Consider the following 16,785-nt stretch of genomic DNA (forward strand, 5'->3'; position numbering starts at 1 on the left):
AAGGAAGCGCAGTCACAGAGAAGACTGAACAAGGAAGAACCTCCCTGAGAACAAAGCCTTAAGGGTGCCTTGAGGGATGCCGGGCAAAGAATTTACTTCCAGAGAGCAGAACCAGGGGCAGCCAGAGGAATTATCTGAGGAATTACTCCACTACATGGCAGGAAATCATTACAATTCTTGCCTAGAAGAATTTGGTAACAGCTATGGACCGATGATTGCCATCTAATTTACATTCTTCTTTGTTCCAAATGGGAGTTACCCTGTTCCTACGCCACCACTGCTTATGGAGAAAGGAGGAAGCACAATGGGTATGTAACTTGTATTTTATGTCACCGGCCCTTGAAAAGCCAGATGCACATTTAGCAGAGAGGGCCGTACATTACCTAGAGATCTGGGACTTTGGATTGAACCCAGGAACTGGACGTGACTTTGGGTTGTCTTCTTTGGGGAAAGCCTAAGTATGTTCTAGGAGTGAGAAAAAGGGTGTGAAAGAACAATGGGTAGCCAGAGGAGCAGGCTGAGGCACAGATTGCCAAATGCCCTCCAGTAATTTTTCTTTGCCTCATCCATTTAGTGATAGAATCTCCTGAACTTCAGCTGAGTCAACGGCCACCTCATTAGTGACTACAATTCCTGCCTGACACCCCTGGCAGCCAGGTGTGATTGCAGAACTGAATTCTGTCCAGGGAAAAGTGAGCAGAAGTAATACGATGTGTGACTTCTAGATCATATTTTTATATGCTTGCCTCCCATGTCCTCTCTTCCCCCTCCCACAGGCTATAAGATGAACATATTCTTGTGGGCCAGCTTTAACCGTGAAGATGATGATACCCGAGGATAAGGCTTGGCAAACTTTTTTTCAGTAAAGGGCAGACAGTAGTAATTTTCAGCTTTATAGGCCATGTAGTCTCTCACAACTACTCAACTTTGTCACTGCAGTGATAAGGCAGCCATAGATAACACATAAGTAAGTTGAATGCTGTGTTTCAAGAAAATTCTATTTACAAAAATAGCTGGCAGGTTGGATTTGGCCTGCGAGCTGTAGTTTGCTGACTCCTCTCCTAGTAAATAGCAAAGCAATAAACCTGGGTCCCTGGCACCAGTTCATCTCTGAACTACCATGTGAGAGAGAAATAGAACTTATACTTGTTTAAACTACTGTATTTGGAGGCCTCTTTATTACAGCAATTAAAGAATAAATCTTAACACACACATATATAGAAATTAAACTTCAAATACAAACGACCATATATTTAGCTTCTTTGGACTCCAAGAGAAAAAGAAGGAAGGAAAATTTACCTCCAGTAAGATGAAGACTGAGTCAAGGTTCCAGAAAAGACCATGTTCATACTCAAAAACTACAACTATTTTCAAGGGACCCTTGCAAAACTGCTGAGAGAGTCTTCTCTATATAAAAACACAGAATGTATAAACTTTAAAGATACTTAGAGGACCTTTTAAGAGCTAATGGACTTGAATAAATTCATCTGAAGACTCCATGATAATCAGTCTAGAAAATGGAACTACCAGCTTATCATGAACTCGTTAAAGAAACAAACAGTAAGATTGAAAATCCCAAACATTTCTCTTCTTTGTCCCTACTCAAAATAGTACACTGATTTTTCTCAAAAGTGTTAACCAATTTAGAGTTTTTTAGAGTTTGAAGGGTTCACTGGCATCTCTAGTAGAGGGAGAACAGTAGCATTTTTATTTTGTTCTTCCTCTAGGAAAAGGTTATAATCATTGTTTGAAATCCCACCGTCCTCAGGGTGGCATCTGAATTAAGTAAACAGCAGTTCTGTGTAGGAAACCAAAAATCAGAGCTCTCCATATACATACCTGTTCCATATGTTCAAATACTGCTGGAGTAGCAATTGCAGCAGGTGCCTCCTCGATAATCTTCTGATGCCTGCGCTGCACAGAGCAATCCCGACCAAACAAGGAGATAGCGTTGCCATACTGATCTGCTAAGATCTGCACCTCCAGATGACGAGACTGTTTGGCTAGTCTCATCACAAAGATAGGAGATCCAGGGACTTCTGCTTGAACCTATATAAGGAGAGGAAATAGAACAAATTCTTAAGTGGTCAAGTACTTTTTCTATCTTGATAAGCTGCCTCAGTTTCAACAGGCAGATGCCTAGAAGTGTCAGGGACCATGTTAATCATTAGAAACACAAAAATAAATAAAGTTCATGCCCTCACCTGTTTTGAAGATACTGCATCCTTAGTTATAAAGCCAATATTAATTGATGAATATGAAAACATGAACATCCTATGTGTTACAAGGGTAAAGAACAAAGTATTTTGAAAACACACACACACACACACACACACAAATTCCACAAAAGGGAAAAATACTGCTATCAGTTTCAAACAGTTAAATGTACGACCTACTCCAGACTAGATACCGTCCTGGTTCACATTGCGTTACACAGAGTATTGCTATAGTCAGAGGACTTTCATCTTCAGGTTTGAAGTGTATTGTCATTAGATACAGACTTTTACACTAGCAAAATCATCTTCTTTCAGCACTATAAACAAATCCCAATGTTTTCTGGTTTCCACTGTTTCTACTGAGATGTCAGCTATCAGTCTTACTGTTACTCCTTTGAAAGTAAACTTTTTTCCCAGCTGCTTTCAGATTTTTCTCTTTTTCTCTCTCTTCTCAGGGAGTGGAGTGGCAGATTTACTCTGATAAGCTTAGAGGTAGTTTTCTCTGTACTTCTCCTTACGGGGCTCATTGTGTATTTCTATAACCTTTGCTTGGCATCTTTTATCAGTTCAGGAAAACTCTTAGCCATTATGTCTTCAAATATTGCTTCTGCTCCATGATTTCGTCAAATATTGCTTCTGCTCCATTCTCTCTTCTCTGAGACTTAAAGTACACGACGTTAGATCACTTTCTTGTTTTTTGTTTTTTGTTTTTTTTTTGCTGTTTTGCTACATAACAAGTCACTGCAAAACTTAGCGACTTGCTTAGAACATCAACCATTTTATTTGCTCATGATGCTGTGCTTCTCTGGGCAGTTCTTCTGGTCCTGCCTGCAGTCATTCATGCACATAACATCATTTGGTGGCTCGAGTAGGGCTGAACAATCTCACTCAAATGTCTGGTGACTTGTGCTGACTATTTGCTGGGAGGTCTACAGAGCCTTGATGGGAGCAGCTCATCTCCATTGCATGTGGCCTCTCATCCTCCAGTAGGTTCAACCAGGCTTCCTCAATGCAGCGTTCCAAGAAGAGGGTAAGGTCAGAAGGTGCAAGGCTTCAAAAGCTCTAGGCTCTAGAACTTACACAATACCATTTTGGCTACATTCTAATGGTCTAAGCAAGCCACAAGGCCAGCTAAGATTCAAGGGGTGGGAAAAGAGATGCCACCTCTTAATGAGAGGAAAGGCAAATTCATATCGCAAAGGGATATACATACAAGGACAGGAGGAGTTATTGTGGCCATCTCTACAAACAATCTACTATGGTCCACCCTCTGGCCACAATGATTCACATACCTCCCACATGCAAAATAGACTCACCCCCTCCCAAGAACCCCAAAGTCATCCAATCATGGCATCAGGCTTGACATCCATTTTCTCATGAGTCATGTCCATAAGCAAAAGAGACTCCTTGGGTGCAGCTCCCCAGGTGCTCTTGATCCAAACATCTGGGAACTAAAAAGACAAGTTATCTGCCCCCAACACCCCAAACATTTAATGATGAGATGTGGAGAAGATAACTGTAAAAGATATTCTAGTTCAAAGAAGAGAAGATGGAAGGCACAGAGCAGTCACTGGTCCACAACAATTCTAAAATCCAGATGGGCAGATGTTGTCAGGTTCCCTTACTCCAGGGTCATTAAATTTTTTCATTGGTTATTTTGTTTTTTCCAGTGTCTTGTTCTGCTCCCTGCGAGTGGTCTTCTAATCCATGGCTCCCTTCTGCTCTGAGCTCTGCCTTCTGGGCTCCTGGCTCCACACTCTGAAAAATCTCTCTTATTATTAAAAATGACTAATGTTTACAGCTGAATAACTTTCCCAGTCTGCTTCCTATTCATAGAAAATTGAAGGCTTAGAGTCCCCTTTGAAGTTTGAACCATCTCTGTCCCTTTCAGGCCCCTTGGTGCATTCATCAATACAAGTCTCTTGAAAACTCTGTGGATATTCTATGAATCATATTGGAAATTCACTGCTTGCCCCCAAAACACATCCATAACTTTTCTGCACAGACCTCACTAAACTTTGGGCATGGCGGGCTGCTGTGAGACAACAGCAAATTCAAATTCTTAGAAGCCCTGATATTCTAGGTGAAAGAGTAATCTACCAGGTACTGTCTTAAGTATTTCTGAGGTTTTAAAGGATTTTCCAGGCACTCTTGATTTGCCCTTTATTCTGAAGTCATTTTTTACTTTGAAACTCTTTGGTCAGCTGGGGAGACTGAGAATGAGAAACAGTTCTATTTTCAAATTATTTCAAAATACCTCCTTTAGTTCATCTCTCTTTTCCTTGGCAAAAGCAAGCAAAAGCATTCAATAGACACTTTTAACATTTTATCTAAAAAGATCTCCTTAACTAGATCTACAAGTTCATTAAGCACAGTCTCTACTTTATAAGTTACCTCCGGTAATTGTTCCATCATCACAGAACATGGGTTACCCTTTTCCCAGACTAATAGCAATTTCCTCACTGCCCTTCCAGCCTCCACTAAATGGCTGTTCACCATACCTCCAACCTTCATTAACAACCTCTTCACTATTTTTCTAGCCTCCACCTATGAGCCAGTCTCAAAGCCAATGAACACATTTTACTTTTTTTTTTGTTGTTAGAGTAGTCAGTATCACAACTTTAGGTGTCAATTTCTGTGTCAGTTATGCATTTATGCCTAACAAAACAAAAATGTAGTGACTTAGGACACAGACCATTTTATTTTATTTGCTCACTGCAATCTGAGCTGGGCTCAGCTGGGCAGTTCATTTGCTAATCCTGGCTGGGAGCCACTTGTGCAGTTAATCATCTGGCAACTTGACTGGGGTTGGATGGTCTAATACAGCCTCACTCTCTTGTCTCGAAGGTGGTGCTGACTGTCAGATCTATGAAGCCTCAACTGGGACAATTCATTTCTGCTTTATGGGGCCTCCCTTTTTCCAGAAGGCTATACTGGGCTCTTCAAAAGGCAATTCTGAGGCTCATTCCAAGAGGGCAAGGGCAGAAACTACAAGACAACTTGCAGTGTTGGCTTCAAAACTTGTACACCATTTCTGCCACATTATATTGGTCAACACAAGTCACATGGCCAAGCAAAATTCAAAAGGAGGGAAAAAAGACTCTATTAATGAGAGGAAGGAAAATCATACAAAAGTGGTGTGTATAGGGGTGGGAAGAGTTATCATGGCCATCTTTGCAAATAATCTCTCACATGCTCTTTTCTATATTTTTCATCCTTTTTGTCTCTTCATGCTTCAGTCTGAACTCTCTTCTGACCTATTTTCCAGTCACTAATTCTCTCTTCATTTTCATCTAATGTGCTATTAACTCCTCTGTTGACTTAATTTTAGTTATTGCATTTTCAGTTCAAGACTTTTCATTTGTTTCTTCTTTATAGTTTCTAGTTTTCTGCCTAAATTCTCCATCTTGTCTTTAACTTTCGTGAATACATTTAAAATCCTTGTCTAATAGATCCATATCTAAACACTCTGTGGGTCTGTTTCTATTGACTTTTATTTTTGTTGATTTTCAACCATATAATTTGATATGCCTGCTTATTTTTAATTGACTGCTTGATACCATATTTGAAAAATTAATAGAAATAATTTGAGGTTCCAGATGTTAACCGTTCTCTGGAGAGAATTTATATTTTCTTCTTGCTGGTGGCCAGGGACACTAGCAACTCTACAATACCTTGTTTGAATCAAGGGTCAAGCATTATGAAGCTGAGATTGAGTCCTTTTGAGAGTTGTTCTATTTCCAGTTCATTCTTACTCCTTCAAGATCCCAATCTAGAATGTGGGAGGTTTCCCAGGGCATCTCCTTAGCAAACCCTAAAGTCTAAGTTTTGTCTTTTTAGTCTTATAAGGCTGTTGAAAAATCTAATCAACGTTTCAACTACTTCTTCTCAAACTAGAGGATATCTCTAGGGAAAAAATGGCCTCAAACACTGGGCTCACTTTTCTGGATTTCATTCTTCTTCTATACCTTAGCCCTAAAATTCTTCACTGCCTCGAAAGATCTCTAATGCCTTAAAACAGATTAAAAAAAAATTTGATCCACCTTTTCTAGTTTGTTCTCAGTGGGAGGACTCATTTGAGTTATTTAGTTAATCATTATTGGAACTTAAGGACTTCTACATAAAAACTTCCCAATCTTAGTGTTTAGATTCTTCAACTACTTGATTCCATAGTAATAAGTAGTTTTGAAATATCTAAAGGAGTTAAAATTTTAAAAATTAACATGCTTTCTTCTGCTTCTAAGAGCAAAAGGCCTTTTCTTTAGACCACATGAGGCACTGATCCACTTATGAAATTAGAATTATTACAGAAGGAATGTAAAGAAAATGACAGATAATATTCAAATGCTGACACTCAAAACAGGATAATGCAGCAAAACAATATTTTTATCACTTTCTTTGTCTAGTGTATTAAATCACGGAAGACTTCAGCTCATACAGTTTTTCTCTTTAGCCCATGACAATGAAGCAAGAAGTTTCATGCTGAATGACTTTTTAAAAAGAGAGGGCAAATAAAAGATGGCTAAGGTAAAAGATGATACAAAGTAAAAGATGCTCAGAAAAATAAGAAAAAGTGGGAAGCTAGAAAAGTGAAAAGGCCAGAAAGTGTCTGAATTTTCCTTTTTCTGACTCTTCTTTTTCTGGGTATTGTTAGGAGAAAAAGAGGTGAGTCAAATATGTGAGGGTAACTCTGAGGGCAGGAAAAACAGACTCTTGTCTCTCGATTCTTTCAGTAAGATCCTGAAAAGAAATAATTTCTTGAACCTCCATAACCAACTTGTAGTATGGCCACATCAACTTGGCTACAAATCAGAGGGTCAGGCAGAGAGAGACCCTAGGTTTAGCTTTCCTGAGCCACCCTCAGTTCTCCTAGAACCTGGGCTTGCCACAGGATCCCTGTGACAGGGTATGGTGGCCGTGCAGCGCAGGCTACGGTATGGACTGCTGGGCCAGCAGGGGAGATGGGACAGGACATACGACAGAAACTCAGGAGCCTGCAGCCAAGTCGAATTGAAGTGAGGCAGCATCTGTTATCAGGGAGCCTGAGCAAAGCAGGAGCATCCAGATCAGGAATCAACCACACCACATACTTAATATACAATGCCAGCAGGAGTGGGGTGCAGAAATGTAGAAAGGTATTGACTCTTCCTTGGCACTACAAGGTCCTATGAGCCACACACACCATATTAGGAAGAGCTATCTGAGAAACTATGCAATTTTATATAGGAGAGAATCACTTTACTGCTTGAATTACCTAAATGAATAAAATCTTAAACTGGACATTTCATTAATACTTCTTTCCCTGCTAATAAGCAGGTATAGGCTAAAGAGAAAGACTAGATTATAGACAAAAAATTAAATATTTTCTGGACATTCAAATTGCAGTGTGAGTTAAATCCACATATCTCTGATATACACGTTAGTTCAAATAAGTAATGACAGCTTTTACTCCACCTGTCTGAAGAGGTTAGGGAAGTCATCGGCGTTGTTGACTTTTCTGATTCCCTTCCCTCCTCCTCCTTCTGAGGCCTTGATCATTACTGGATACCCAACTTCCTCCGCTGCCTTTAAGAAGAAAGAGAAAAAAGGGAAAATGGAAGTAAGAATGGTATTAGTAGGGAAGGAGAAAACTGGCATTTTGTCCCCTTAAAAACATTGTCATTTGTGGGGTCTATATGTAGTAAAATAGACCTTAAAGATATACTATTAGGTGAAAAAAAAGTAACAAAATAACATTTGTAGTATTAGGTTGAACCAAAAGAAACTGCATTTTTTGTAGGTAAATAATAGTTACATATTGGCAATTTTGTATGATTCAATCTAAAATAATCTCATATAGGTCAAAATCAAAATGAAACTATATGTTTATGTATAATTATATATGCATTCATATACCCACATATGTAAGTACAAAAAAGAAGTCCAGAATATCCACCAGTGGTGATTTATAAAAGGAAGATGAGTGGATATAAACTTTTACTTTTTACTGTACATATTTCTATATTATTAGAATTTCTCATAATGTGCAGATGTTCACATATTACCCATAATTTTCATTAAAGAAGACAAAAAAAAAAGTAGTTCACTTAATGTAAATTGCTGGTCTCAGTATAGCTTCTGACAACATATAAAGCTCAATGAATCAGGATTCTCCCATATCCAGAAATTTTTTCTCACTTGACTTTTTGTAAAAGATAAAAATAGTAAGATATCAAAATATTAATAAAAGTAGTCAGAAAACTAATTTTCAACACATGCTCTCAATATGCTTTTCACATTTACAGTATTTTATAATGATCAGGTGATGATCCCAAAACATTTTGAATAATTAATTATATATCTGCGAAGTAAGGAGCTAGTTGAATCAAGGTATAACTATTTACTAGAATACTATGCAATTACTAAAAGCAATGATGTAGCCTTTACATGTAATGATATGGAAGATGTTCATATTGTAGTTAATGCAAAAAGTAAATTGGAGAAAAGTTTAAAATACCTGAGTTATTCTTTTGTCAAAACGTTCTAGTCTTTTGTGGTTTACATTATAACAATATCCAAAACTTTGCCACCAGAAAAAGACCATTTCAAACTTTAATTTTTGTCGGTAGACTAGGCAAGAAAATCTTTCACTCACAGTTCCATCCCTCCTAAAATCCTCTCAACTACTCACTTCTATGCTTATAAACAGAATTAGCATGATGAATTCAATAATTGGGTGGTAAATGACTGAAGAAATAGCTGCAAACATGGGAAAAACTTTTAAAAAAATAGAGTACTCAAGATGTAAGAAAAAGGCAGGCCTTTTAAAAATATATAAAAGCTCTAGGCACAGGTCATCCATTTAAAATACTTCATAAGAATTTTAATACCATGAGGAAAATGCTTATATATAATGTTAAGTAGAAAAAAGCCTGGGATTACTAAACAATGTATATAGTAAGACCCTAATTTTATAATTATCATCATAACTATAATTATTGAAATCTATAAATAATCATTATATGACCTATGAATCAAAAAGGCTGGAAGAAAATACATGAATATGTTCACAGGATTTATATCTGGATGGTGGGTTTATGGGTGGTTTTATCATCTCTCTTCTGACTTTCCAAATTTTCTACCAGAAAGTTTTACGTTTATAACCAGGGGAAAAAAAAGGAATTTTAATTGATAAGAAAAACAGCTAATTCCCTACAAAGGACTTCTACTCTTCTGAAAATTATAACAAACAGAATATAGCATCAGCAATTCAATTAGAAATATTAAATCTGCTTATTAAGCAGATTACACAATGCTTAACTTGAAATGCAAACAACAGCAAAATTAGTTGAGAATTCAGTGTTCCCCTTAAATTATTGCATACAAGTCAAACATGTGCAGTGTGTTTTTCCAAAACACAGCTTCTTTCATCATCTACCTGGAGGCAAAACTGACACTTCCAACTAGCTAAAAAGTGAAAGGGGAACAAACTGGAGAGAACTATCAAAGAAAGGTTGTTGCTACACACTTAAATCATTTCACCAGCATCTCTATCCATAACAAAGCTGACATTTTGATCTCTATCTGCCTGGCCTCTTGGTTCTGAACTCAAGCAGAAGAAAAAGTGTTGTTTGCCCACCCCTCCGCCACCCCACCCCCAGCTCACACTCTCTCTCTCTCTCTCTCTCTCTCTCTCTCTCTCTCTCTCTCTCTCTCTCTCTCTCTCTCTCTCTCTCTCTCTCACACACACACACACACACACACACACACACACACACACGGTGGAGAACAGAATCAGTACCTCCTTAAAGCTCTGATTTAACCACCTAAGAAATGTTCTGTCCAGGTGAGCAGCATGCTTGAAAACAAATTTAAATTACTGTTGTTAAACATAGGTCACTCCCTCATTCTATAAACTATACCTCCTGGTCTTACAACCCTAATGCCATCATGGGTATATATCATGAACCAGGCTCCAAATCCCCATTATTTGTGACTATAATTGGTCGGGTGAAAAACACCACTTTCTAGAGTTAGTAACCTACCTTCATTCCATCATCCACATCCTTCACGTAACCTTTTTCATATAGTTCCTGAGGAACATTTAATATACGTTTGGAAAAGTCACTTTCGTGCCAGTCCACACAAAGACCTGCAATAGATAACAGTGACTTAAAAGCAACTACAAGAGTTTCTGTTCCTGTCAGTTTTCTGCTCAATACCTTCTCTAAAATGCTCCCATATTTATCCAAAATTAAGGGTAGATGGGAAAAAGAAAGATACCATAAAACCCCAACCAGTCCTCGGGGTTAACAGGATTTAGCTATTGTAAGACCTGGCCACGTGAGTTCTGGTGCTGGCAAAAGCCAAGAGAGCTAATTGGCTGCAACTTAAAAACAATGCAAAGATACACAAGACAAAAAAACAGAAACAAAAAACCCATCAGACTTCTCACAGAAACTCAGCAGGCAAAATACCTTCGATTTGTGTGTTCAGGCCTGCTCCAGGGCCAGAGGTCTGAGAAATAATTCAATCTTTATGAGCCCTTGGAAATGGAACTGATGGTTTTATTGGCCTCAGCAGAGTCATGATTCCATACTCCCTGAATGTCCCTGTACTCAGCCACAAGGGGAATGGTATAGCCTCTCCATTCAAACAAGAACAAATTCAACCTTTTATTTGAAACTGTTTGACCCAGCAGGTCTGGAGAGGATATTGCAATTCCCCTGGAGAGCCAGAGTAATAAGGGTTCAAATCTGTTCAGACTCAAGACAATGGTAGTTCCCATTTGGAAGAGGTTTTAGCGTACGTCTGCTCCCTGGGCTTGAGTACTAAAAACTACACAAGCTCATATTGTTATCAGCTATAACAATTCACATGGCACTCTTTAAGGGATTTGTCAAGAATAAATCATTTTTAGAAAAAATTTATCCTTCTGCAGGCCTGGAAGAAAGGTTGATTATTGACCTCATTTTCTCCAACAAGGGCAAATGAGAGGTTGAATGGTATTAAACAGGCAAAACAAATCATCGGTAGATTGTGGGTTAACGTCAAGAAAACACTGCCAGGCAAACACCTGAGTAGGTGGGTTTTAGGTTTTTCTTAGTGATACCAGTCACCTTCCAGGTAGGTTCAAAGGCCTATTCCATCTAAGAAGTCCATCTCTGAAGAAGATTCTAGCCTACCCAGAGCAGATCTGAATCCACAGAACCACATGAGTTTTCTCAGAGTTTCTCCAACTTGAGTCCCAAGATCATCTACATCACAATTTAGCATCTATACACCTGGTACAAAATTTGCATTCCTAAGACAAGATAAAATCACAGGTGTATCAATTAAGCCAGGAGATACGAAACACCATTCATCAACTTGGATTCTATTTCTTGTCAAATATCTGATACATTTTAAAGCAAGCTTAAGCCTCGAGTCATAGTCCCAAATACCTTACTGAGCTTTTGTGCACTTTAAGATACAAACAAGAAATAATTTCTTACCACTGCCACTCCATGGAAGCGTCGGGATACCTGCAGTTTGAGCCACTATGGAAGACGCAATCTTATCCCCCAAAGCCCACATGGCCTGGCTTGGAGGACCTAAAAACAAAACAAGAATAGAACCCTGACTGTAACGTTTTGGGCTTCATTTCTGTCACATGTATTTTGTCTTCTATATAATTATTTTTATATTTGCTTTGTGTCCCCTACACCACATATCACAGACATCAGAAACTTGATTATGGGGACCACTATGTTTTGACTCATCTTTGTACCCTTATAGAACCTAATGTAGTAAATGTTTGTACACAGTGATAATTCAATACATATAAATATATGCTGAATTAAATCCCTGATAAATCTAACTCTGATTTTATCATCCTTCATGATCCAACTTTACCAGATTAACAAAGTCTTTTTTTTTTTTTTAAACCAATAAGGGCAATAAAGTTTTGGGGTTCAGGTCTGAAATATTACACTCTCTTTGGTCTTAGGGAAACCCAAAAGGAAGATTTATCTTTATAAAGCACAGTCAACATTGTGGAAGGTCTCTGAGACAGAGACATAAACACTTTGAGCCATATAATCTCGATTTTTCTCTCTGTATAGGAGAGCAAAAAAGTCAGAAGAAATAGCTCTCACTTATAGAAATATAACCTACATGCTTACATGTGAAGGTACGGATTCATATTTAAGGGTACACTGCCAGGACATCCTAAGTATTTGGTTATCTTTTCTATATAAAAATAGGCCCTTTCTCCACACATTTTCTAAAGGCTACTGGCAAAGTTTTTAAAGGCCAATGTTTTGAAAATCAGAGCCTCCTCCGAATCTCATAGAAAAGAACCCAGGGACAGAAAACACAATCAAGATGCAGAGTGTAGAAATTATGAAGGGGGAAAAAAAAGAAAAAGATGGAGAGGGTTACTCTGGGAGTTGCTGACTGATTAAAAAAAAAAAAAAAGAGCCCAGTGCATACTAAACAGAAGAAAAGCAGACTACAGAGTGAAATATGGGTCAAAATGACAGAGAGAAACAGAAAGACAGGGAACAGTATGTCAGAAAGGCTTACCCATGAAGGCGATGCCATTTTTCAAAAGAAGTTCTGGAAGCTTGGGATTCTCGGAAGCATGACCCCAGCCAGCCCACACTGCCTACAAGGGAACACAATACGATTCATTCTTAAAATTCATACTACAAAGAACATGATAAACTTTATGACTCTGCCAACACTGGCCCTACTCTGTGAGGTACAACAGCACCACAGCAGCCTAATGCTTAATTCAGCTTCGATGCCTGATTCTTGGCAAAGTTTTTACAGAGCAAACAATAAGCGGTCCGTTGTGGTAAAACCTCCGAAGAGGTCAAAAACAAGTTGAAATTGATATTAAGATTCAGCTAGTATTGTCGCTCTTTAGGAAACTCAATTCAATAGCCTTTCAACTATACTTAAAAAGTCTTTTCTAGAAACACTGGTTTTCTTTCACAGAATGAATTACTCTGGCCACCTGACTCCACCTTTGTACCTAGTGGTTGTACTGCCATACAAATCTCAAGCTTTTTTTTCTCTTTGGGTTTTAACACACTTACCCTAAACTTCCTAACACAATGTGATAGGGAAGAAACAACCTAATTCGACACCACCAAATTCTAGACTAAGAATATTCCATTGGGAAACAGGCAACTTTTACTGATTGGGAGGTTTGAAAGGTGAACTAGATAGAACACACGATCTCTGAACCCACGATCTCTTACAAACCTCCTGTTTGTACTACATTTACTTTATGTTGACTTATTCCGTTCCTTCCATCTTCCCTTTTTCTGTCTGTTATATCCCATATAAAGGCTTTTTATCAATTTTCAACAAAGATGCTTTATATAAAATTAAAAGTTCTTCGCTGGCTATCCCCTTGTGTCCAACTGCAGAATGGCTGAATTTGGCTTTCGGGGAGACGCTGGCATCTCTTACTTGTACTGGGATCCTTTTAGCGATATCAAGAATTAATTCCACATTTGCATAGTTGTTGTTGTTTGGTCCTCCTGGCACTGGCACATAGTGATCTGCCATCTTAATGTATTCTGAAAACAAAAGCAAAGTAACAGAGAACACACACTTTATTTTCAGAAATGTAACTGGAGGGCAAATCTACATAAAGGACAGGTGCCATCATACGTAACCACAAGACAAAATGCATTAATGGGGTAGTTTCCAGGATCCTTTATTTGGAGGCTCTTTGTCAGGTCACAGGCACTAAAATGTGTTCATGTCACAGTTAGGAAGCTCTTATACTAAAACAGCAGTTCTCAAACATTTCACTATATGACCTTTCTGAAGGGTCCTTATGATCCCCATACCAAGAATAATTTGACTGTCACTTAGAGGCCCATTACAATTATTCTGTTCTGCGAAAAAGTTTGTGACACTTTTATCTTTAACTTGCACTATATTCTGAGAAAGCCCTTTTCCTAGTATGAAGCTGGGACAGAATGAGGAAACAGGGTAGAGTTTGGAAGCTTTGTAGACTGGCTAAACAGGGAAGGTTAGTTATAGGAGCCCTGAAATTCTTGAAAAGGGTTTTTCTGGAATGCTGGGGACACTAGGTATTTGAAAGACACTTTAAGAAGATACATTATTTCCCTTCTTGTTTTTTTCCCCCTCCTATTCCCTTTCAAATCTGTCACCTGACGTTTCTCTCTTCCTTGTCTGGCAACAGTTGTACCAGGGTAGCTACAACATGCAGGGACAGTACTAAGCACTCTCTGTATATGATTTCATTTAATCCTCAACAATCCTATATATAATAGGTATTAATAGCACCCAGTTTACAGGAAATTATGGCTTGGAGCAGTTAAATAACTTGCTCAAGGTCCATCTCCACCATGTTTATTAATGTCTCATCTCTTGTTCTTAATCTTTAAAGATTTTAAGTCCTTCTTTTAAAACTCCACTCAAAGTAATACACAGGGCCCTACAGTTTGTTCAAAACAAAAGCAGGTTTACTGTTCTCTTTGATTATGAGGGAAAGCATGTTGATTATTAAAAAATTGAGAAAATAGGAGGGGAGGGTTATGGCTCAGTGGTAGAGTACATGCTTAACGTGCACAAGGTCCTGGGTTCAATCCCTAGTACCGCCATTAAAAATAAATAAATAAATAAACCTAATCCCCCCACACCAAAAAAAAAGATTTTTTAAAAATTTTAGAAAATACATCAGGATATAATAATACGTACTGATTTTTAAAAGTCAAAATCACCCATTGTCCCACCCCTCAGAGATAATCAGTTCTTGTTGGGGTATATTAGAAACCATAAACTATTAACCAATTTAATATATTGTAGATATTTTCCTATGTTAATCAAGCCACTTTAGACTCTCACTAGCAATGTGAGTGTCAAACTGCCTATACTCTCACCTACACGGTATTATCAATCTTTCAAATGTTGCCAGCCTTATACGTTAAAAAAAAATCCGAATCTATTATTGCTTTGGTTTGCATTTCTTTCATTATCACTGGAATTGAAATCTCTTTTCACATGTTTACTGTTCCTTCTAAATTCTTTTTTTATGGACTGTCTATTCACGCTTTGTTCCTTTTCTTCTGAAGGCTGTCTTTTGCTCATATTATAGGTAGAAAGTCGTTGTTGTTATCATGTTTTTCTAGATTATCATTTGTCTTTAACTGTTTCTCTTTCTTTTTTTATTTGCTAAATAGAAACTTTTATGTAGTCAAATCTATCTAACTTTTCTACTGTGATTTGGTCTTTACTGTAGTTCAGTGGACCCAGACACAGGAAAAAAGTTACTTTAATTGCTGACCTACATCCTAAACACACACCTACACACACACACACACACTCAGTCTGCAAAGGTACTGCTGTCATCAACCAACAACACTTCAAAGCTCTATACCAATCAATCTTATATTATCATTATAGACATTAAAGAAAAGAAGCTGCCCTGGGAAGTAGGAAAAAAAAGTTCATCCTAATTATATACCTTGTGTTTCTCTACCATCTCTTAGTTCCCACAGTTACCACAACTACTACCTAAAGACACTATTCTAGAATATATTCACAAAAAACACCAAAAACCTTCAAAAACTAAAAAAAGAAAAAGAAAAAAATAGAATATATTCATAAATAAGAAAGCTCCTCTCAAAAGAAAATACTCAATTTTTTTTTACTATGAATTTCACTAATCATCCACCTCTCCAACTTTTCCAATAACTATCATGAAATAAAGATATGCAACTAGTCAATTATTACCATCCTTACCATCCCCTAACCTGACAATTTTGCCTGTTCCCCTCCAGTCTCAGAGGATGAAGTCCTCTCCTCATATTAACAATTAATTCTTCTATCTAAGTTATCTCTGTGTCTGTCCTCACGATCCCAAGTCTCTAGGTATTCCTATCTTAAGTAATCTCCTCTCCTTGGGTGTGGGCACGATCTAGGACTTGCATTTAGCCAAGAGAATGAGGATACCATTACTTCCATACCAACATCATGGAAGAATGCGAACCCATCTTACTGGGATACTTTCCCTGGCTGGCTGTGGGTAGCAGGCAGTCATTGTGGGATGGCCGGCGTGACAAGGAGCCAAGAGTAGTCTCTAGCCAACAGTCAGTCACACCTTCAGGCCCTCGGTCTGTCAGCCCACAGAAAGCCCAGTGCTGCTAACCACCACGTGAGCTTCAAAGCAGATCCATCCCACATGGAGCCTCAGATGAGGCTGCGGCCCCGCTGAAAACTGATGGCAGCCTTGTGATAACCTGAAGCAAAGGACCCGGCTAAGCTGAGTCCTGACCTACAAAAACCAGGAGATAATAAACGTCTGCTGTTTTAAGCTGCTAAATTTGTGGTAATACTGTTACACAGTAATAGATAAATAGTATAACAATCTGTCAGAATGCATTCTCAGACCAATAAATATTATTCCACAAAATCTTTTTTAATGGCAGTGTGGTAATTTCACAGAATTGGTGTGATACATTTTATGTAACTAATCCACTAGCGCCCCGTTTCTCATTATTTTAAATAATGCTGCAATGAATATCCCTGTATGAATATATCTGCCCCTGTTACTGATTTATGT

General features: G+C 38.1%; 1 protein-coding gene across 12 annotated transcripts in view; it reads right to left on the reverse strand.

The window, feature by feature from the left end:
- ACACA (acetyl-CoA carboxylase alpha) overlaps positions 1–16,785 on the reverse strand; it is a 256,069-nt gene that overhangs the window by 150,678 nt on the left and 88,606 nt on the right. For all 12 annotated transcript variants that reach the window (XM_064495017.1, XM_064495019.1, XM_031467944.2 and 9 more), the window contains 6 exons: positions 13,659–13,768; positions 12,762–12,843; positions 11,690–11,788; positions 10,241–10,347; positions 7,671–7,781; positions 1,840–2,049 (listed from right to left, as the gene is read on the reverse strand). In XM_064495017.1, coding sequence (XP_064351087.1) covers positions 1,840–2,049; positions 7,671–7,781; positions 10,241–10,347; positions 11,690–11,788; positions 12,762–12,843; positions 13,659–13,768 — 719 coding nt within the window. The remainder of the gene's footprint in view (positions 1–1,839; positions 2,050–7,670; positions 7,782–10,240; positions 10,348–11,689; positions 11,789–12,761; positions 12,844–13,658; positions 13,769–16,785) is intronic.

Source organism: Camelus dromedarius, chromosome 16, assembly GCF_036321535.1.
Source record: "Camelus dromedarius isolate mCamDro1 chromosome 16, mCamDro1.pat, whole genome shotgun sequence".
Lineage (NCBI taxonomy): Eukaryota > Metazoa > Chordata > Mammalia > Artiodactyla > Camelidae > Camelus > Camelus dromedarius.